We start from the raw sequence: 23,952 nt of genomic DNA, 5'->3' as shown, positions 1-23,952 counted from the left end.
CTATTTCTTCAATTCGTCGTCCTAACAGTCTTACATAATCGATTTCACCATCATTTTATAAAGAGATAAATCACTCTATATGTCTATGTAGAGTGTAGGAATGATGAATCACTGTTTATAAATCACTCTTTATAATGATAAATTACACAACAAAAAGAAGAGAGGACTAACTGTTTACAAGGATAAATTATACAACGACGACAAACAATGAATCACGCTTTACAAGTATCTTCTTATCAACATATACTCACTTCTCATCAACAAAAGAATACATAATCTGCAAATAAGCACCTTCAAATCAAACTGAAACTGCCAGGAGCAGGCTGAGAGTAATTAGTCAAGGGATTACCAAAAGGGTTGGATGAGAAAGCCTGAGCATGAGCCAACTCCGGCAGACCGTTCCGGGGACTTGTCATCGTCCTGTTCTGCTGCTGCAGGAGAAAATAGTGCTGCTCTTCCATGAAAGCCATCTGAAGATTGGGTGGTGGTGAAATGTAGTTTGATGCAGCAAATGGATTTGTTGTACCATATATACTTGTTCTCTGTTGTTCTCTAGTTGCATCATCATACAAGCTCTCAAGGAGCTCTTTGAATCCACCAGCCTGCTAACATACAAAGCCAAAAGAATAAACAATGTGATTCCAAAGAAAAATTCTGACATTCTATGAATATTAGAAGGAATTTTGTGACTATGCAAATAATAAGTAGAACGAAAATTAGAAAAGAAGGAAAAGAAAAGGTTGACCAATTTGATGATTTCTTTCTCTGCATTAACAAGGAGTGAGGCCATAAAAAGGATCAAACTGTGAGAGATTCACTCCCAAAGAGAACAACATAGGTTCTTTCATCTCCCCTTCTCACCCTCACAATTAATCTACCTAAAATGGACAGAGAATCGAAAGGAAAACTAAACTCACTAGTTCATATTTAAACCATTCTTTCATCTCCTTTCTCCTTTCCAGCATATACAACAAACTTTTTCTTCCTTTTTAAGTGAATAGCCAGAGAAAACTCTTCTTTTCTTCTCTTTTCTTCCCATCCTTCCACTTTTCCTCTTCAATTTCAAATTCTTTCAAGTAAACATAGTATCAGAATAAGGATACGAAATGACATACCAGTTTCACTTCAGCTGGTTGGTAAGTGTTGCTGCTTGCTGTCGTTACAAGTGCTAACTCCCATTCTGAAGGACCTGTGTATGTCTGAATGATGCCACCAGTAGATTTAGGTTTGGTATCACTACCTGCAAGACAGTAGTAAAATAATGTTTAAATTGAAGCGATACAGATCTATTTTATAAGTAAAGGCAATTCAATCTAAATGCAATAGGAATCTACAACAAAGTAATGAAACTACCAGGTGAAGATAGTGCGAGAGCTAATGAATTTCTATCCTCAAGTTGAGTAGCCATGGAAGTTATTTCATCAAAATCCTGCAACATATCATAATTCCAGTTTCTTTTGATGCCAAATGATCAGAGAAGAAGATATGAAAGTTACCAATAAGTTTGCTATTGTTTCAGACTGAGTTGTAACATCTGGAACTGCCTCTGATTTTTCTACATGCTCAACTGATGAAGGTTTGGCCTCTCGTAAAACAGTTTTCTCTAAACTCTCCTGTGAAGTTTGTTCTTCATTAGTTGACAAGTTCCTCTCTTGGGACTTCTGGCTCAATATCCAATATCCAAGGTGAATATGAAAGTTAATAAATCTATTTTGATAGAATGGCAAAGTAAAAAGAATAGTGGAACAGAAGAATTATCACTTGGGAAGAAATTAAGTACAGAAGATGTAAAACCTCTATTGCTATTCATAAGTAACAGACCAGATTGAGAATCTACTTGTCAGATGGACTGGATGAATTATGAACGTCTTCAAAATGAATAAGAGTTTCTATGACTTGCAACTTTATCATTGATCCTGGGGCCAGACAATCAAGAGGAGGTCTTATGACCAACTAAACAGTTTTGGGGAAATATTGTGGAGAACTGGACTGCCATTGAAGATATGTTAGATTGGATTCTAATGAAACGCAAACTCGTAACAAGAGAAGTGCAGAAGTAACTTGTCTACCTTGTATAATAGGGCAAGGGATGCAGCATGGGTAGAAAATAATCGAATGCAATTAGAAAAATATCCAATCTGATTAGACTCCTACTTAAATTATTTGACCTTCTAAATTACACACCAACTACTACTTAACATCCCAAAAATTAAGCAGTCGTTTATAATCAAAAGAAATAACAGACTCACCAGTGTTTTATTTAGAATAGACCCAATTTGGGTTGTTTCAGTAATGTGTTCCTCCATTGTGGCAAGAAATGATGAAGGTGGCTGTGGAATGCAAACAAAACAATCAGTAATACTACTGAACTAAAAACTTCTAGTCGTCGGTAGAAAAGAAAATTGAAATAATAGAGAATGTCTAAGGAAACCTCTTTAAGGGCAGGAAACTGGAATTTTTTTACTAGCTCCAGACCTTTGCAGACCTCATAGAATTCAGAAAGACTGAGTGCCTATTGATTGCAGAGACAACAGCCATAATGTTTGTTATGGTACTGCAAAAGAATATTAATTCCATAAAAAGGAAAAAAATTGAAGAGAGAGAGAGAGAGAAGTTCATCACAATGTTTAACTTACCAAGTGCCCAGCCCTTTTGTAAATGTCAAGTGCTCTTGTAGCTTCATATCTTGGCATTGCAAAGAACTGCAGTAAGATTAAGAGGACAGTGATAAATCCAAACCAATGGAAGTATCTTTTTTTCCCCTATTAGAAAGCCACTATCATCTATTGGAAAAGTATCACTGAATGCATTACCAAATCAACAAGATTGATTATCCCATCATTCATAGCGCGATAGATTATGAAGCTTTCTTTAATCACCTAAACAAAAGATGTTTTCATATAAAAAACTAATCTGTGATGTAGCAACATCCTGACAGAATTTCAAAGACATGAGAAACAGTAGCAATTGCTTGCTGAAAGCCTGTGGCTTTGAAGAAAAATTACAAACAAATCGTGAACATACCAGAGCCAGGGCATATTGTATAAGATAGTTTCCAAATGCAGCTCCTTCCGGCTATAAGAATAAACCATTTAGTTGTGTAGCAAAAATAAGAAAAGAAAGGTAAATATTGGCATTGACAAGATATATCTTGCTTCCTTCCTTAAACCAACAGAGACTACTGTTAATAGTGATCAGAAAATATTTATTGCCTGGCAACCAATAATGCGAAAAAGCAAATGCTGCAAGGCAAGTAGCTGTTGTAGCAGTTCCTCGCTACCTAAAGTTCTGGTACTAGTATGTTCCTGAATGTTATGAGAGTATAATCAACAAAAAGAAAAGAAAATTAATAAAATCAATAACAACACCAAGAGCTTAAGAAAGCATACTATGTCAGGGACATCCGAAAACCTCCTCGACAGATGTTCTTGAACATCATATTTTAAAATTTTGTAACACTCTAATCGTTCCTCCAGAAAGAGTGCATAAGCCCGGACCCATGAGGAGCAATCCCAAGCTAGAAAACATCCTCAATATCTTCAATGCAACTGCTATATTATATATCATGTGACATATCAAACAGAACAAACTTACCAAGAGAACTGGAATTATCCTTGAAATTGGTCAGGTCAAGGAAATGTGCTTTGTTAGAATAGTGTAATAACTCTTCCCTAAACGTAGAGTCACCTTCTCTAAGTGTCCTGTGGATAACAATTAGTGTCTTCAAAGAGACCTGCAGAACATCACCAGATACAGTGATTCATTTTGATGATCCTATGCCAGCAAAATGCCAACATTTTCATCAGCGAGTGATGTTATCTAGAAACCTAAATTACACTAAAATCATGCTACATCCGTTCTCAACAAAGGAGAATTGACTCTGAAATTTGTTGCTTCTTCTGATTCATTTACTGCACCACAGTCTCTTCATGCCAAATACCAAGACAGTAAATTAATTATCCCAAGGAAACAAAGCAGGTGAGTGGCCAATCTTGTGCAAGCACACGAGACTCGACTTTATGAATTCAATCAGAAGGCACAAATTGAACATGAAGATTACATTGTTTACTGCACACCAGTGCGGAGAAATAGCAAAATGTCATAACATCAAATGGTTGCCCATCAAAGGAGAGAACCGAAATGAACGAACCAATAACCAAACAAACTCACCACCCAATTACGTGTCTTTGCCAATCTCCTAGAAAGTGTGCGCACGCAGTAAGCCACATCGATCCGCGGCAAACTCCCCGAAGCAGAAGCAAAAAACTCTGGACAGAAAAAAGAGCACGTAGCCTTGAACTCGATCAAAATCCTTTCTTTTTTTAAAAAAAAAAAAGATCAAAAGAAAGATAGTAGAGGGGGAAATGATTGATTGATCTTACTTTGAATGTGTCGCTCCTTGGGCGGGCGTTCGACGTGGCTGGTGGCCTTGACAACGGCGACGTCCACGTCCTTGATTCGAGACAAAGCAAATCGACGCCACAAACGCAGCGAGTTAGACTAGGGTTTTTCACAAAGACCTAGTAGATCTGTGAAGTTACAACCTTGAAATTGCTATTGACCGTGGCGAGGCTGAGGGTGGTGGTGTCCTTGAGGGCGCCGTAAGCCTGCCGCCAGCCCTTGAGCGTGCTCATTGATAGATCAATTCGAGAAAAGGAAAGCCCTGATTCGAATTCTTCTCTCTAGAAGCAAATAACAGAGAAGAACGAACTGATTTCCATCGCAGCCACCATTCTCCATTTCTACTCCTCCACCTCCGTCGTCGTCGACGACTACTACTGCTGATCGCCTCCGCAGCGAATAAACTAGAAAAAAAAATTAAGGCTCCGAGTTTTCTACCCGTTTCGCCGGACACCGGTCCAGCGCAAGCAGGATCTGCGGGTCCGCTAGTGGGTCCCTTTCCTTTTGCGAACCAAGAAGCGGAGGTATGTTTGGGTACAGTACAAGTTAAGACTCGCCGAAAACTACATCTCGCGGGAAACGGGTATGGTTTATTAATAAATTTATTTATTTATATTTTATTCAAATATATAAAATAATATATTACTTTATAATTTTAATTAAATGTGATAAATTAAAAAATCAACATGTATTTGAACTTTTACTTTTTTTTTTCTAATTGGCATTATATATCCAAAAACATTAGACCCACTATTTATTGAAAAAAATCACTCTTACAATACATCACAATTAATATTTTAATCAAATTATAAAATAATTAGTATTATATTTGAGTTTTACCTGCTTCTATAGGATTTTGATAGTGTTGATAGTTTGTAATTTAGAGGTATCTCAGTTCTAAACAATATCTTTGCATACACTCAATCTAATTGAATTGGTTACGACAGAAATATAATTACTGAAATAGATAAAAATTCAAATCTCAACAAAATCAAAACAATATCCTCCTTCGTTATGATCAACTACAACTTTTCGATTTACCTCATCACAAATAATTATGAAATCGACCATGTGAAACCGTTAGAATAGACAAATTTTACCTTTTGCTGAAAGCGTACGCTCAGCCTAGCTTTCTCCTAATTTAATTCAAAGACAGTTTCAATTCAAAGACATAAAAGGAAGGTATAAATAAAAAGAAGCATGGCCACTCTCAACAAATATAATATAACCCATAAATTTTAGTTTCAATTCACCATTTCCTTCAAGCTTCAAAGACAAAGTTTTGAACTAGTCATGTCGAGAGGTTTGACAATGTCAAGGATCTATTAAACCATGTTGTTCATTTCCTTCTCGTGTTGCTCTCGTGGTCGCCTTCCTCCGAAATGTGATCCTTAAGTGAGGGTGGTGGCGGCGGTGGTGGCGGCGGTGGCGGCGGTGGTAGATTTATGAATGAAGTATAGGAAGCTCTCCTTGCTTTGCTAGCCATTCGAATTCTTCTTCGCTTATTGAAGGAGTTCTCAGTTTTCGTGAGGTTGTTTGTACTCATGTTGCCCATGTCTAACAAACTTGAGAAAGACTTGGATTTACCGGAGAAGAAGCCCGACAATCCTCTCCTGCAACAATAAATCGGAATGCAACCGATTGATCTAAGACAACACACCAGAAGTATATAGAATTTCAAGTTGAGTCAGAAGGGGATTACTTACTTGGTAGGGAGGGAGTCTTCCAAGGAACCCAAACATCTAAAAGCTCCATTCTTGGCCTGGCTCTCCACCTCTCCTTTGCTCTCCTTTTCCTCCTCTGAAGAGGTCAATGGCGACAACAATGGCTCACCTCCGATGGAAGAACTCTTGATCAGCACCTCATCCTCCTCCTTGCCTCGAAGGCTAACCTGGTCCTTCATCTCCATTTCTTCCTATGCCTCCTCACTGTGAGAACAATACCTTGAGAACGACACTCATCAACTATATGTAAGGCACATTTGCTCAAGTCATAGTTTATGTTGATTTAAAAGTGATTAAACACAATCACACACCAGAAATGTTGCCAATTACAGGATAAGGTTTGTCTCAATCTGTAGCAGCCCCACATCACATAATTATTGCACTTAATTCTCTCCTTATCTCTATCTCTCATGCATAAGTGATTCCTGTTTATTAAGCTACAAAGCACACTGTTAATAATAACTACAGGGTAAGGTTTTATCTCCGTGATTGTGTTCTAGATTAGTGTTTTAAAACTATGGGTTTGGATTAAAGATATGTTTTTTTATTTAATTAGTGAGTTAATGTCTTCTCTTGAGGAATTCCAGCACATTAATCAACTAATGTCTGCCTAACTAACTTAGATAAATTTACTTCCACTAGAAAACAGCATAATAAGCTTGCTTGAGATAATTTATTTTCGCTTTCTGCCTGAAAGTACAAGTTATGCTCTTTTGCTGTTCTTGAATGTACAAGTTCCTAGCAAATTATCATTAGGCTTTGACTTTCTTAAAGAAGTATGAACCTACATAAGCAAATTTTGAGACACAAGCCTTTGATTCAAAAGACCATATTTTCCTTGTTATATTTCAAACTAAGTCAAATAGTAACTTAATGGGCAAATGAGAGTAAATCAATAAGCCAAATTTATTGCTAAAAGATTAATGGTTATGTACGAAGGCCTAGGTTTAGTCTCCATTGCCATTGTATGCTATATCACAACATTAATAATTTCAAGATTCTTCATGGTAAAAACAACAAAAGATAAAAGAGGAAGACAGTAATTAAGTAGGCTATATAATCTAATAGTGATATAATTTCTTTTCATCGAAAGGAAGAACGAAATTACTAGAGTTGATGACCACCACTCGGCTTGCATCGACATGATGTTGCACACTTGTTGTCTCCACTTGGGGCATGACGGCACATCAATTAGCCATTTCTTTTATCTAGCATCAAATTTTTACATCTACCAACCATTTGTAGCAGCTATAATTAAATCATGACCTCTGATGTCCCTGCAACAAGAGAAATTGGTCCAGTTACTGTGCCTCCCATGTATAAGAAAAGACAATGCATCTTAATTAGGTTTCTAGTTTGTGTTGTAACAAGTGGAAGCAAGGCAACTGTTTTGTCTAGGCACAAAAGGAAGGAGAAAGGTACCTGACAAGTAATGTTGATGGGTACATACATTATAGTAGTTGTCGCTGATTGCAAACCATGAGACAAGCACATAAACTTTGAGAAAATAGACAAAAAGATTAGAGAAGATATTTCTTTAAAAAATAAAGAGAAAGAGGAAAAAGTTCATGCTTAGGGAATAAAATGTAGAGCAATTCAACAAAATCCTGTTGCTTAGTCCTTTACTGCAATACCTCACAACAATGTTTCAGTAAACTTTACATTTTTCTTTCCTCTTTTCCTGTAAGACTCCACAGAAAACCCAGTGACAAATGAATGTTTGAAACATTCATAATCAAATTACAATAAGGTCTGTCCAATATCTTTTAAGGATGAGAAGTTTGCATAGGAGGAAAGAAAAAGAATCTGATTTTTATTGAGGACTGTCACTCAAGTAACCTTGTGCATCGTCGGCAGCTTCATTTCTATTCAAGCCTGTTTCCAAGAGAAAACCAAAACAAAGTCAAAACAAAATACAACAAATGGCAAATTAACATGATCATTATGCTTATGTGCACTGCATTCAAATCTTCAGAGTTAAAGACTATACGAAATAAAATGACTAAACCAAGATCAAATCATTAGAATGATGCTGTTCAAATAAATTAGATGTAGTCCCTTGATTACATCAATTCCAGGTTTAGGCATGGTTGAAGTAAACTACAGCACTGAAGGAGACAGTGGTCAAATGAAAGCACTTTTCTGACATGGTTTACTAACACTGCCACTTTGATGTTGGCTACAGTTCACACACACACGAACATTATGGGTACCACCTCGCATCATGGGATTGACAACCACTTTCGTGTCATCAGAAATTATCATTGCTTCCTGGAGTTCCTTTCTGGTCCCAACAAGACTTGAGACAAGAAATTATCAGACAACAATATAATAGTTAACATGGGGATTTTTTTTTTCAAAGAAACTCTCGTAAAAGCAAATACAACAACATCAACAACCAAGTCTTATCCTACTAGGTGGGGTCGGCTATATAGATCCTTTTACGTCATTGGACTCTATCCCCTACTATATCATCATCTATACTTAAATAAATTTTATTTTATTTTATTGTTGTTAATCAAGTCTTTTTTGATCTTCCTCTTCCTCGTTTGATGTGCATATTTGTCATAGTTTCACATCGTCTAACTAGAACATTTATTGGTCGTCTAAGTACATAAATGTACCATCTTAAACGTATCTCTCGGAGTTTTCCTTCAATAGATGCAACTCTGATTTTCTCTCTAATATTCTCATTTCTTATTCTGTCCATCCTCGTATGTCCACACATCCACCTTAACATCCTCATCTATGCAACTCTCATCTTCGCTCATGTGCTAAAGTCATAACCCAACATTCAACATATATAACATAGCAGGTCTAACCGCCGTTCTGTAGAACTTCCCTTTAAGTTTTAGAGATATTTTATAATCACATAAAACACCCGACGCTCTCCTCCATTTCAACCATCTTGCTTGTATTCTAAAAGCAAATAAGGTAACATATTTTCAAAGGTACTTCCTGTTATACTTTAGAAATTATTAAGCATAATTCATTCTAAAACAATAATAATCCCTTGGGATAAGAGCCATTTTTCATGAAAAGTAGGGTTCAAACCAAAGATTTGATCCAAATTTAATTCCTATAACCAGGTTCATATTATTAAGCTTAGAAATTAAATAGTAATGCTAAATCTTGAAAAAAGCTTAGTCTATGGTACACATCTGTGAATGAATGTGGCTTTGATTTGTTCGTGTAGTGAAAATTCCAGTCAACCAGGAAGCATATGCTTTCACAGGACAAATTGGAATAGCATATAGAATATCATGCCTAAAACATAACCAACAAAAAAAAAATACATATATAGTTCAACTTAAGGAATGCTTCATTATTCTCAAGATATGAATTCAAGGCAAAAAGTAGCAACCAAGTGCCAAACCACTGGCAAGTCCAAATCTGAAGTACATAAACCAGCTGCTATGTAAGTAGTAATAAGACAGCAAATACAGGCATCATTATACCCATTTTATTAAACCCTGACCTGTTAATCCATTCTAAAAATAGAAACACTACGTGAGCAACCACCGGCTACACCCTTTGTGATAAGCAACCACCTGCCCTCCTCACGAGGAGCTGCCGCCTGCACCCCCTCACGAGGAGCTGCTGCCTGCCTCCTCATGACCAACCAAAGTCATTCGCCAATCCCTTCCAATTGCAACTGTTTATTGGCACTTTCCTTCCATCATTCTTCCCTAAATTTATATCTGGAGCACCTCCTAGTCACACCATAAGGAAACATAGCCCCTTTGTCCAACATGTGTGTGACTTGAACAGCTTGGTGAGGTTGCATCCCTGTTGATTTGCGCAAACAGCAGGTAGTCTCTATCATACTTCGCCTTCACTCATGCAGCATCAAGTGAATCTGCAGTAAGCATTGTTTTCTAAGAGAGGAACCTGAAATTAAGGGTTGACGTGATGTTCCTTTTCTTGTTATTAAATAGTTTCCTCATATTCATACTTTTGGAATGCCATTTGCAAGGTATCACCGTGGAGTTTTCATTGAGAACCAAATTGATTTCTGCTTGCAAGTTCATCCAAGAGGTAGGATCCACCCTTTTACTGGAAGGGTGATTCTGATGAGATTAGAGGATCGCCACGAGAATCTCATCAGAATCACGAACTGATTTGTAGACATTTTTTGGAATGCCATTGCAGACACTAGATTTTACTCCATGAGAAGATTACCACGAGCTAATTTATCACTTTGCAGAAAGTGCAATTTGTTCATATAGTCTAAACAAGTCATGAAAACAGATTGAGTATATTTGAAGAAAGATTTCATGGCAATCAAATGGGATGCTAAGGGTTGGTTTAGTAACTCAACTAAGAAGTTTATATTTGAAGATAGATTTCATGGAACCTAATGGGATGCTAAGGTTGGTTTAGAAACTCAACTAAGAAGATTATAAGGAGATAAATATGAGGCCGTGCTTCGTTTCCCTGAATATATAAATGTAAAGCCAAAAAGGAAGAGACTATGACCGCACAAGGTTTGTTATACAAAAGCTAATTGCTTACAAATTATGACCATTGTTTTAAAAAGCTACCACATAAGCCACTAATGCAGTTGCATATGCAATGAGGAATTACATCACATCTCCTTATAGTCATATAAATCTTATATTACCTAAACCAATCACTGCATGTGAATGACAAAGTCATATAGTTAAATTGATTTATCAACTAGTTTTGCCAAATAGACAAAAAAAAATATTTTATTCATGGTAGTCATGATTGTGATCCAGACCATCAGATCTTATAAGCTTAAGAACTAGATTGGCCTAAACAATAAAAGTTGTTAGGTAAGACCTAAATAGTGCTAGGATCTTACAAATCTACAATCCAATCCTATGCTTCCTCATCATTCCTACATAGGATCTTGACTAAAATAACCTTGCCTAGGTGGAACAAATTTACTTATAAACATTTTTAAATGTGATGTTCACTAAAAGTAAATAATTAATTTTATGCCATGTTGTTTGAAAAAAAAAAGTTGAAATTACATGAGATTCTTGAAACTCCTAACTAAAAAAATGTTTTTTAAAAGTTTGTCATTCTTATTAAAGTTACTCATTACGTAAAGATATTTGAATGATTCATATGAAAATTTTTAATTATGCAACATGCATCACGATATTCGAATGATAAGTATAAAATGTTCACATTATTATTATTATATATCAAAATATAATACATATGATAAATCATAAATGTAACTTGCAATCCTACAATCTGAATTGATAGACCTCTTCCTAAATAGGATCACAATCCTAACTTGATTTTATTGATTGCTAGGTCAACTAGTAAATTTTCATTTATATGGATCATGTTGGTTGGTCAACATGCATTGTTCTATGTTAAATATTTTGTGTTATATGCATTGGTTAAGTTCATATGAAAAAATTGAACAGAGTTATGTTTTGGATGATTGAGCACAAGTCTTGTTTATATTTATTTCTTAGGTTGATTAATTTGATATATTATATTATAGAGGTAAATTTGTATTGTTTGACACAATAGTATTTATTAATAATATTTTAAAAAAAATACAAGTGGTTTCTTCATTATGTAGTAGTTCAACTGCATACCTCATGCATACGTTTCTGAAACTTTGCTTATGAGTTAAACTACGTGGATATAATTGAGTAACAAAGTCAAAACCTCCTAAATACTAAATTTGATCTGGTAACACGTTAATAATCAACAAGCATGCAGCTTAGATCATTTTTGCATTCAGTCCAGATATTGGAAAATAGAAGGCTTTTTTTGGTATTAACTGACCTCAATAATAATAACTATATCCAGACAGAAAATTTAAAATGACTTCTCTCTGGATTCTGATATTTCCAATAGATCTCAACATAACAATGGCTTACAAACACCACAGCAAACATGAGACAATGGTGTTTAAGATTCATATCAACTATAAACAGAACTGTGCTACTTTTAGCATTTAGAAGGAATAAAACAAGAACTAATCTCGTACGAAACTGATGTTTGCGAGATAGAAAAATGGCATCAACAACTAATCGATGATTAGAGCAGAAACGGAGAAAGATCTATAGAAGCAAAAATTGCTTCTTCAAAAAGGCGTTCGACAATATAAAAGCCCTGATTTCTTGAGCAGAAAAAAATATTGTTTTTCCTCAAACAAAAGGATCAGGATATGGGCGACGAGCCGCTCTTACCTAATGCGTCTTTCTCCGAGGGTGCGGCTTTTCAGCCGCCAATCTGTAGATCCAATAAACCTAGAAACACGGCAAATCGAAAGAGGATTAAGATCGCCTGGTCATCTCCACAGAAGAAGAGGGAGCAAGATCGACTCGCGTACCAAAGCGGAGACGTGAGCAACCAATAGGACAACCACGAAGAGAGGAGCTGCATCCAGTATCCACGGTCCCGATGTGCTCTCCGCCATCGCCCAAACCCTCAACCCCTCCAGTTGGAGTTCGGAAGAGAAATCGTGCTACGTTTCTGAGACCGAGAGGAGATGGGGAAGAAGGATTCTTGTTTCTGATCAAACTTGTCGATCCGCACCCTGAGAAATGAGAAATGAGAAAATTGTTAAACAAGCAGACAACCTATCTATCAAGCTAGAAAATTTTCCAAACCGTACTTTTATATTTCTGAAATTCCTAAATTGTCCCTCCACTCCACTCTCAGCTGCTGTATGAAGCACTTTTATCGACTTAGGATATAATTGAGTTGGATAAAATAAAATTATAGAAATAAATAAGGATGTGAATTTTGATAAAATTAAAATAATATCTTTTTTTATCATGGTCAATTATAATTTTTTGATTTATTTTCGTATAGATGATCGTAAGATTAATCGTATGAAACCATTAAAGTGACAGATTCCACTTTTATTATCGAAATGAAGCACTTTTATCATTTCCAAGACATAATTGAGTTAGTTACGATGAAACAGAATTACAGAAGTAAACAAAGATTTGAATCTCGATGAAATCAAAATAATATCCTTCGTCGTAGTTAACTTTTCAATTTATCTTCTCACATAAGATCGTAACACTAATCGTATGAGACTGTTGGGACATATTTCATCTTTTACATAAATGAAACATTTATATAATTTTAAATAAATGAAAATATCATTATCATATAAAAATTATTTTTAATTTTAAATAAGAGACTAGGTCAGAGTATAAATGGCTCGATCCGGTTTTACTCCATTATTATTATTATATTATTATTATTATTTAATTTCCGTTTGAAACAGTGGATGAGTGGCTCACCACATGCCCATCGCATTGCCCTGCTGGTCAAGGCTCCACCGCTGACCTTATCCGAAAGTTCATCGCGGCGGGCCCGCCCCTCCCACACCCGTTTCATCCGACGTGGCGCCACCGCCCAAGGCGGGGATCCATTTCTAGCCCCTCCTCCTCCTCCGCCTCGACAACCACCACCACCTCCTCCTCCTCCTCCACCGCCTCTCTCCTCTTCATTTCGATCGAGAAATCAAATTTCCCAAAAAAAACACAAGACCCTTTTTCCCTCCACCGACTCTTCCTGTTCCTTTCTACTCAAATCGGCACTTGGATTCAGAAAAGAAAAAAAAAAAAACAAGATCTGGATCGGGAACGATGGAAGGAGGCGGCGGCGCCGGAGGGGCAATTGACGAACTGATCCAGAGGCTGCTGGAGAGCAAGAACAAGGGCGGCGGCAAAAAGGTGCATCTGAGCGAGACGGAGATCCGCAGCCTCTGCTCCGCCGCGAAGGAGATCTTCCTCGCCCAGCCCGTCCTCCTCGAGCTCGAAGCCCCCATCAACATCTGCGGTACAATCTGAATCAATCAATCCCTTATTTGCTTCGAGAAATTAGACATCAGGAATGAGAAATCAGAACGCGTGGTGGATTGATTCATCAGGGGATGTGCACGGGCAGTTCTCGGACCTGCTGCGGCTGTTCGAGTACGGGGGGCTGCCGCCCAGCGCAAACTACTTGTTCCTCGGCGACTACGTGGATCGGGGGAAGCAGAGCATCGAGACGATCTGCCTGCTGCTGGCGTACAAGATCAAGTACCCGGACAACTTCTTCCTGCTGCGGGGCAACCACGAGTGCGCCTCCATCAACCGGATCTACGGGTTCTACGACGAGTGCAAGCGGCGGTTCAGCGTCCGCCTCTGGCGCCTCTTCACCGACTGCTTCAACTGCCTCCCGGTGGCGGCGCGCATCGACGACAAGATCCTGTGCATGCACGGGGGGCTGTCGCCGGACCTGCAGGCGATGGAGCAGATCCGGGAGATCGAGCGCCCGGTGGACGTGCCGGACCAGGGTCTGCTCTGCGACCTGCTCTGGTCGGACCCCGACCGAGAGATCAGCGGCTGGGGGGAGAACGACCGGGGCGTCTCCTACACTTTTGGGGCCGACAAGGTCGCCGAGTTCTTGCGGAAGCACGATCTCGATCTCATCTGCCGGGCTCATCAGGTAAACTTCCATACTTTCTCCTTCCATTCCCTGTAAACAATGAATCGAATCTATCGTTGACTATCTTTGCCGGAGAGAGCGGGGTGGCCAGAGCTTGAGTGCCGAGAGCCGAGTGCCAACCGAGAATCGAGGCGAGACGAGTGGCCGAGTTGCGGAGCTGAGAGGCCAACTGTGGAGACGAATGGCCGAGTGCCAGAGGTCGGCTGTCGAGCCGAGTAGGCCGAGATGCCGAGCCGAGTGTCAACTGTCGAGACGAGTGGCCGAGTCGAGAGTCGACTGCCGAGACGAGTGGTCGAGATGTCGAGACGTCGAGAGGCGAGATGGATGATGCCAAGGCCTGCGTTCAACGCAATTTCTTTAAAACAGATTCGTCCCTTCCGACAGTGCTTAAAAGTCATAACGGACGTCTGTTTCCCAAGATATAACGGCAGAACCGGCAAAACAATCAAGCACAGATCGTTACCGACGAACCGATTACACCCAAAGGCTATCTAGGATCGAGAACACACTTACCGTGGTCTCCCATTGCTTCCTCTTTTATAACCTCGCAACATATCTCCTATTAATTGGAGATCACAAGTTACCTTGCGGGTAGTGCAATTCAAACCCTGAATTTGCACTCTCCTTGCGTACCCACGCATAAGAGAGAGCCTTCCCTATGTATTTGTTCACAACAACAATACTTGTGATACAATATAAACCAACTAAGTTGCCCCTCAACTACCAATGTGAGACTAAAACTCCTCCATATGAAGGTCTTTTCCATCCTTTCAATTCTTTGTTTTCATTCACATTTCCAACATCTATTTCATAGAATATTGCAAGTTAGTATTTGGATGAACCTTGAGGTGATGGTGCAGGTTGTGGAAGATGGGTATGAATTCTTTGCAGACAGGCAGCTGGTGACGATCTTCTCGGCCCCCAACTACTGCGGAGAGTTCAACAACGCTGGTGCCCTGATGAGCGTGGATCCAAGCTTGCTCTGCTCCTTCCAGATCCTGAAGCCATACAGAGCAAAGGGCCAGGTGAATGACTGACCTGAATCCTGATCGTTGTAGGGATGAAGCAACTGAGCTCTGGTTGTAGGGATGAAGCTGTTTGCTTACCATTTCCATTCAAAAGATTGTTTTTGATATCATTTGTTGCAGCCAGTTACTGATGCGAGCAGATATGTAACTCGAAAACTGTATATACAGAAATTTCCCAGGAGTAATTCATTTGATGTTACTGTGAGACGTCACAGTTTTGCTAAACAGATGTTGTAATCATGAGATGTAGCTGACTAAGATCAAAACAATGGTTAAATAAAAACATTGTTTTGTTGATGTTCATTAGGAAGGAATTCGATAAAAAACATGTATATTGAACCCCTTGAAACTTAAGAAAGGGCATAGCCTAAGTTAGTACCAACTTACACACTAATGCTCTAGTTTGGATGGGATGAGAGACGAAGATTTATTAACTGAAGTATTTATTTTCTCCGTGTTTGGGAGGAAGAGAAGATTTATTAACGTAACATGTGTTACTTTATTTGAGAGGAAAGGAACAAGAAATGAAAGTTAAATATATAAAATTATAAAAATATCCTTATAAAAAGTATTTAGTAATTTTTGTTCTGACCAATCACGAGTTTGATTAAAGAGTCGAAGAAAGCGATTATGATATTCTGTTATTGTGATGATATGTTGAATTTTGGATAATTTCTCGTCTGCATTATTATACTCTTGAGGTGTAAAACGAGTTAGAAGATCATCTACAAACTCTTCCTATATTATAGATCTATGACATGACATATATAATTGATACCATCGGAAAGCCTCTCCATCCAGATGCAAAGAAGCTATTTCGACCTTCGAATCATTTGATGTGTCATGTAGAATAAAATATCTTTCTACTTTAGAAATAAATCCAATAGAATCTCTACTTCGCCAACAAGGGAATTCATCTTCATAGGATTTTCAATTTGTCATAATATGAAATTAACCTTGCTCTAATTCCAAGTTGATAGGAACCTGTGTCCTATCTTGCGAAAAATTGAAGAGAAAAAATAAGAACGGGGATAAACGATCACTTCGAGAGGATTGACCTTCAATAATCAATAGAATTGATTAATCAAAACAATTTACTTCATTGCTTTTTAATGAATCCTTTTACCTTCATCATTTGCAGAGTTTGAAGTCCTTCTAAAGCATGAACGACTGATATGGTCATAGAGTCATCTTGTACTTCGTTGATGTCTTCTTGTGTTTCAACTTCATTATCTTTTTTCTCAGAGTTCTCTATTGGTTCAATCATTAATAGCCGCCTCTGCTTACATTGATGACCACGATGTCATTTTTCATCACAATGCCAACAAAGTCCTTTTGTCATTCTTTCCTTGATCTCTTCTTTTGTTAGTTTGCGAGTTGTTGAGAATCGAGGTGTGTTTTCATGAATTACCTTGTTATTTCTTCTTCCTTCCTCATATATCTTTTCTTCTTGTAGTCGTGCAAAGGATAAGGCTGCCTTCATGGTGTAGGGTTGATTCATTTTCACTTATAGTCGTGTGTCAGGGTGAAGTCTTTCAATAAAAGTGTCTAATAATTGTTTTTCGGACCAGTCACGAGTTCGATTAGAGAGTTGCTCGAATCGTCCTTGGTACTCCAATACGGTTGTAGTCTGACGAATTTTAGCTGACTCTCCATCAATATTCTCATACTCGGAGGGACCAAAACGATTGAGGAGTTCTTCTTAAAATTCTCCCATGTTGGAGGTCCATGGCATGTCTCAAGCCAGTCATACCATTGGATGGTGTCACCTTCAAGATTTATAGATGCTAGTTCTACCTTTACATAATCTGAGGTGTTGTGGAAACGAAAAAAATTTCAGCCCTTGAAATCCATCCAATCGGATCGTCGTTATCCCAACGGAGAAATTCCACCTTCATACATGGAAGGTTGTGCTCTCGATCTTTATATGAGTTAGCTCTGCGGTTGTATTGTTGTTGTTGAGATTGTGGTTTTGCCCCCCCCCCCCCTTTTAATTGGGTTGCTTGAGTTGAAGTTCTCATCTAAACTATCCTTTAATTCTTGTACTATTGTGACCAAGGTTGCCACCGTTTTTTCTAGTTTATTCATTTGCATCTCGTGCTTGGCTTCAAATTCTATAGCCCATTTGTTGTCGGGTTGAACTCCTCCTATAATCGCATCAAAATAAAGCAAAGCAATCTAGAGCATTCTTCTGTGCTAATTCAGACAACAATTAGGTGTATACTTGTTTGTGGCATAGCTACTGGGACAAATTGTAATATTGTAAGATACTAAACAAAAGGTTCATCACCCAGAACTAAACAAAAGGTTTTGCACATGATCAAAAAAGGAAGAATGTGCTCTTGTTGCCATGTAATCCGTAACTGCTACTGTTGAGTCTACTGTGGGATGCCTAGAAAAGAGCTTAAACTAGCTTGGTAATACCCATATGTTCTTTCACAAAACCAACCATGAGGATGCTTGCAAAATCCTTCCACCTCATACCTACACTTTCTCCTTTTTGTAGACCAGTAACTGTGAGGACATCTCCTACAAGAATCTTGGTTTTATGGAAGAATTACTTAGTCTAAGTAAATTTCCTAGGATGGTTTCTTAGCAGTAAGGCCTTAATCACATAATGTCATAGCTGAGTCTGCTGAAGGTTCTCGTTCGATCAATGGTCCCAGCCTAGTACTATTTTAGTTGATAAACCTGCTGATGATGGCTATAATTGGCGTAAATATGGCCGGAAGATGGTAAAAGGCAGTGAATATCCTAGTAGTTAGTAGAAGTGCAGCCATTTGAATTGTCCAGTCAAGAAAAAAATAGAGCATTTTGTAGATGGGTAAATTATCGAGATAGTTTATAGGGGACAGTATAATCATCAGTATCCAGCGCCAAATAAGGTTGCAAGGGTGCAAACATAGTCCCACATCTAAAATACATGAAAAAATCATGGGGTTAAAAGGATGAAAAGTATCTTCATTGGTATGAGGCCTTTTGGGGAGAGCCCAAGAACAAAGCCATAAGGGCTTAGGCCCAAAGTAGACAATCATGTCATTGTGGAGATATTTTGATTTCATCCGTACTAACAAGTGGTATCAGAGCGAGACCGCTCTTTGTCTCGCTCTTCACCGGACTAACCGTCGGATGAGCCATGATTCAGATCTAATCATGTGGTTTGAACCTTAAACAAAGGAAGTGGGTGCTCCAGTGTCTGAATCAAGAGGATCAGACACCAGGTGAGAGGTCCTAGTAGGTCGGATGGACCGAGGGGCAAAAAGTCCTAGTTGCGACTAGGTGGGAAGTCCTAGTAGGTCGGGTGGACCGAGGAGTAAAAAGTCCTAGTGGGTCGAGGATTCTGACATAAAAAACGACACGATGTTGAAGGGGGATTGTTGGGTTGTAAGGGTGCAAACATAGTCCCACATCCAAAGCGCGCACATGGAAAAGATCATGAGGTTAAAAGGATGGAAAGTATCTTTTGGTGAGAGCCCAAGAACAAAGCCACGAGGGCTTAGGCCTAAAGTGGACAATATCATGTCATTGTGGAGATATTTTGATTTCATCCGTACTAACAATAAGTGTTCTGGGAGTTTTCCCCTGGATCAAATCACTGATAGTCTTAACAATCATGCTACACCTGAATTGAGTTTTCATGATCCTCATGCTAACCTCAGAATATCAAATGAAATATCTGCTGCAACGTCAGCTCCTTAAATGGACCGATAATCCTACTATGAGATACCTGATCAATTATCTGGTTATGGTGACAATGAAGAAGCATCTGAAATTAATGGCAATAGAAGGGGCAACCAGAGTAGCAATGCTAAAAGACAGTAAGTAAAGTAGCATCTACATACTAACCCTTCATTTATATATACATATTATACTCTTCAATTTATGGATTATATTTCTACTAGTTGACAGGAATGTATCTGATTGTAATCAAAACCCACCCAACTTCAGAATCTTGGATCATTGTGCAAACAAGTGAGGTTGATCTTTTGGATAATGGTTACAGATGGCCCAAGTATGGGCAAAAAGTTGTGAAAGGGAATCCCCATCCAAGGTAACACCACATCTAACATGATTCAGCCATTTGTATGAGAAAACATTATTGAAATTCACCATCAAGTTCAGACTCAATAGATTCTGAATCGTCGTTATTCAGATCCAATAGAGGAATCAAGGATGAGAATCTCTCAGATGCACAATGTAAACTCATCACCTACAAAGAAGTTTGTAACAGGAATGATGAAGTTTGCATCACTAGCCTTCGACTTAAGGGACTCCCGAATGATGAAGTTTGTAACAGGAATAACAAAGAAGGCATTCTGATAAAGCTAAAAGAAAGAACTTGAGGGAAACAAACTAGAGAAAACAGTTAGCTAACTATTGGTTTTATAAAACTGACTTTTGTATAACTTAAAAGTCAAATCTTAGATACATAAAATAAAAGTCAGCTAAACCAACTCACCTTTTTGGCAGGTAAGAAAATGCTGCATTGTATTACCAAGTGATTGCTTTTAATCTAAAGCAAACATGTCTTTTTTTGTGTTCTGATTATAGTGATTCAGTTGACTAATCTACATAGGCTATAGCTGTATAAATGTAAAAAATGTCGATCTTGCATGCAGATTTACTACTAAATCAATAATTAATTATTCAACCTAATTGGTGGTTTCTATGAACAGGTCTTCTTCTGCGACAAATTAAGGATTACTGGCGTGTTTCTTTGCTTGCATCGACACTGTTATACAACAGAGTCGATTCCAGTGATGATGCTTCAAGCATACAATTTGATAACCAATATTCCTCCCTAGCATTTTACACAGATTCCTCCATGTGCACCATTGGTTTGAGAGGGTTACCATCTTCATATTCAATTAATCTTGCCAACTTTTCCTTGAGAAGATCAACCTTCTTTTTAGGTGCCGGAGTGTCTTTTTTCCCAAACACCATATCCCTGAAAGAAGCCTTCTGTACCTCCATAGATGAGTCAGTGCCACCATGCACCACTAGAGCTCTCCATCGCCATATCCAAACTGTGATTTGTAGAAGAAGAATTATAAAATTACTGGTTCGAATATTGATGGTGTTTGGTGTAATGACGAAGTGAATTTGAAAAATGAGGGCTTGGTTTTCTTCAGAAGATTGTTCCAATCAAATGATCAATGTAATCCCAGCAGTCTTTCTCTTCATTGTATTCCTAAAATTGATCAAGAACTCTATAATTTGCTTCTTAGTCCGGTTTCTTTCAAAGAGGTCAGGGATGCTGTCTTAAGTATGGCTCCATATAATTAAAGCACCAGGTCCGGATGATTTTCAGCCAGTGTTTTGTAGGAATTATTGACATATATATAGTTGGTAAAAATGTTTGGGACTTTATTGCCAAAGCCTTTTCTAATGGTTGTATTGAACAACATCTTTCAGAAACACTCTAATTCTTCCAATTCCAAAGGTTGATGATCCAATGAGCCTAAAGGATTTTAATTAGACCAATTAGTCTTTGCAATATCTTGCTCAAACTAATTTCTAAGATCCTTGTTCGTCCCTTATTTGGATGGTTTAATTGGCTCTCTTCAGAACAGTTTAATTCCCAATAGAGGTACAACATATATATAATGCCTCGATTGCGCAAGAAATTGTTCATCAAATGCATAAAAAGAAGTGTAAGACTAGTGTTATGGAGGTGATGAATAAGACCCAAGGGATCCAGTCCGGGTTTAACCCAAGTGGATGGCTCGGTGCCATGCCCGACTCCCGAGTGGATCTGTCCGAGTTAGTTCTCAAGGATTTGTCCGAGTCAGTTCTTGACTCGCGGCTCACGACCCCTTCCTCCGGGAGCCGAGTCCCTCTCCTCATTGAAATCCACTTGAATCGGGAACTCAGGGTCAACACCTTGAAGTCCGAAGTGGCGTCCCGAGCCGAATCCTTACCTGAGCTAAATCCTCACCCGAGCTTTCTCACCGACTGATTCCTCTTACAAACCCGAGAGCTCTCAGTCGGCTCGACGCCTTCGTCCGCATCCTAAATTGGCTCACGCCGAATGGCCATCGCGGTGCCCGACTCCATCACTCCCATCATTCCTTCTGACAGTCTCATACTCCGTAATTATGATCGCCGCCCTGACACCCACGTGCGAAATGACCTTACGATCATAGATCAACGATGGGACCTTCATTCTGATCATTCCATATCTTCCTGACAAGATCATACTCAGGGATGAGACGCTTTCTTTAATTAAGATGGGATGCCTCATTTAATTGAGATGAGATATAAGACTTCCTCATTTCGCATATATAAGGACCACTCCCCTCCGCAGCCAGGTATACGCACACGCACGCGAGAACACACTCACTTGCTTATTATTCTTCTTCTGCTTATTCGTCTTTCTTTTCTTTGCTGACTTAAGCATCAGAGTGGTCGCGCAAGGGTACTCCCTGTCCTTCTTGCTCACGGTTGCTCTGTTTGCAGGTCCCGGAGATTCAACACCTTCGATCCCGCTCCATTCTGGTGAGGAGACACGGTCGGTGACACGTCCTGGAGCTGATCTCGACAGGAACAACTAGTTTTCTCATGTTTATACTCAATGTTCTATATCTCCAATTGAGTTTGTTGGAGTTAATGACAACGAAAATAACAATGATAATCATAAATTGATTTCCAATAACAAAAACTTATTTGTATAATTACTAAGATTGCACACTATATTCTATGATCATATATATGTTGGAATACAATCAAAGTCCCACATTAAAAATACATGAAAAAGATCCTAGGATTATAAGATGGAAAATATCTCATTAGTACGAGGCCTTTTGGGTAAAGTCCAAAAATAAAACCATGAGGGCGTGCGACCCAAAGTAGACAATATCGTACCGTTGTGGAGATATATATGGATTTCATCTGTTATAACAGTGGTATCAGAGCTCCTAATAAAGGGTCCGTTGGGACCGTTAAGGGGACGGATCCATTGGGATCCGTACCAATAAGGGTCCGTTGGGACCATTAAAGGGGAGGCTCAGATATCAATATAATACGAGGCCTTTTAGGTATAATCCAAAAATAAAATTAAACCATGAGGGCATGGGCCCAAAGTGGACAATATCATACCGTTATGGAGATATATATGGATTCTATCATTTTTAACAGTGGTATTAGAGCGGGTCCATGTGGTGGGAGCCCCATTAAAGGATTTGTTAGGATCGTTAAGGGGTCGGGTCCATTGGGACCCATACCAATAAGGGATCCATATGGTGGAAGTCCCATTAAGGGGGAGCTCCCAGTGGTCTTTTGTTTGAAGGGTAGATTATTGAAATACAATCAAAATTCCACATTGAAAATACATGAAAAAGATCCTAGGATTATAAGATGAAAAATATCTCATTAGTACTAGATCTTTTGGGTAAAGCCCAAAAATAAAACCATGAGTGGATAATATCGTATCGTTGTGGAGATATATATGGATTCCATCTAGATCTAACATTGGTATCAGAGCTAAGGTTACGTTTTTCGTATTACATGATGTACAATATCGTGTGATTGTGGAAAATTTCATGATTTTCTTTCCTACGTTCCAAAAATTTCATGATTTTCTTTCCTACATTCCACACACATGGAAATTTAGAAATTTTCAAAGTTTTTTCTCTTCTGGCCACGTTTTCCCACATTCCAAAAAAAACGTGGAAGACATTTTCCACGTTAAAGAGTTTTTTTTTGTTTTTGTCCAAAAAAATGAAAGGGCGTTTTCCACATTAAAAAAAATAATAAAAAATTATTATTATTATTTTTGGAGATCGTGGGAACCTGAATAATTTTTTTTGGGTCTATCTATCACATAAATCGAATTATTATGTCGGTCCAAAGGAAGACACATTAGCTATGTTTAGTGCATTTTATGTCAATAGATGTATGTCTATGTTAAAAGTAATTGGTCCAAAGAAAAATTACTTTTATGCCAGATATATGTTTAAGATAACTTACAATTATAAAACAAATTTATTTTGTTCAGATCATGCATGCACAAAATATGTCGGCTCCAAAGGAAGACATATTGAGTGGCTGATTAAGGTTGTTGTAAGTTATGGATTAATATATAACTCATATAAAGTGTCGAATTATGCGCATAATGAGTCGGCCCAAAGGAAGACTCATTATGTGGTCAATTAAAATTTGAGTTATATTAGATAGTACCGCTAACAAATTACATTTTAGTCCAAAGAGTAAAATACAATGTTATACTTGGTATCTCATAAAGAGCCCATTTATATGCATTATTTGCATACTTATATACATATTCTTGGCATTAATTAAACTGTTGATCAGTGCATATATGTCAAGTTCAGTGGGAGCAAGTTGTTGTACTTGTC

At 38.3% G+C, this 23,952-nt stretch overlaps 3 protein-coding genes and 1 pseudogene across 3 annotated transcripts; 1 reads left to right on the top strand and 3 right to left on the bottom strand.

The window, feature by feature from the left end:
* Nucleotides 1-293: 293 nt before the first annotated feature.
* LOC141834626 (putative clathrin assembly protein At5g57200) lies at nucleotides 294-4,634 on the bottom strand. The gene is made up of 15 exons (XM_074721951.1): nucleotides 4,545-4,634; nucleotides 4,383-4,452; nucleotides 4,171-4,268; nucleotides 3,595-3,733; nucleotides 3,390-3,517; nucleotides 3,213-3,305; nucleotides 3,025-3,075; nucleotides 2,814-2,879; nucleotides 2,637-2,702; nucleotides 2,432-2,512; nucleotides 2,250-2,330; nucleotides 1,497-1,661; nucleotides 1,354-1,429; nucleotides 1,116-1,240; nucleotides 294-605 (listed from the first exon to the last, which is right to left on the bottom strand). Exons 1-15 carry the CDS (start codon nucleotides 4,632-4,634, stop codon nucleotides 294-296), a joined length of 1,641 nt encoding a protein of 546 aa, XP_074578052.1.
* Nucleotides 4,635-5,610: 976 nt separating this feature from the next.
* LOC141835121 (uncharacterized) lies at nucleotides 5,611-7,996 on the bottom strand (annotated as a pseudogene).
* Nucleotides 7,997-13,547: 5,551 nt separating this feature from the next.
* On the top strand, nucleotides 13,548-15,847 carry LOC141834645 (serine/threonine-protein phosphatase PP1-like). The gene is made up of 3 exons (XM_074721972.1): nucleotides 13,548-13,919; nucleotides 14,011-14,570; nucleotides 15,431-15,847. Exons 1-3 carry the CDS (start codon nucleotides 13,727-13,729, stop codon nucleotides 15,605-15,607), a joined length of 930 nt encoding a protein of 309 aa, XP_074578073.1. The 5' UTR covers nucleotides 13,548-13,726; the 3' UTR covers nucleotides 15,608-15,847.
* Nucleotides 15,848-16,697: 850 nt separating this feature from the next.
* On the bottom strand, nucleotides 16,698-17,619 carry LOC141834519 (uncharacterized). The gene is given in 3 exon segments (XM_074721840.1): nucleotides 16,698-17,296; nucleotides 17,299-17,433; nucleotides 17,436-17,619. Coding segments are annotated over 3 exon segments (918 nt in total).
* Between the last annotated feature and the right edge of the window lie 6,333 nt (nucleotides 17,620-23,952).

Source organism: Curcuma longa, chromosome 9 (assembly GCF_044706935.1).
Source record: "Curcuma longa cultivar G26 ecotype Majalengka, Jawa Barat chromosome 9, ITB_CL_G26_1.1, whole genome shotgun sequence".
Taxonomy (NCBI): domain Eukaryota; kingdom Viridiplantae; phylum Streptophyta; class Magnoliopsida; order Zingiberales; family Zingiberaceae; genus Curcuma; species Curcuma longa.
The sequence above is the reverse complement of the archived record's forward strand: the minus strand, read 5'-3'. Positions and strand labels throughout refer to the sequence as shown.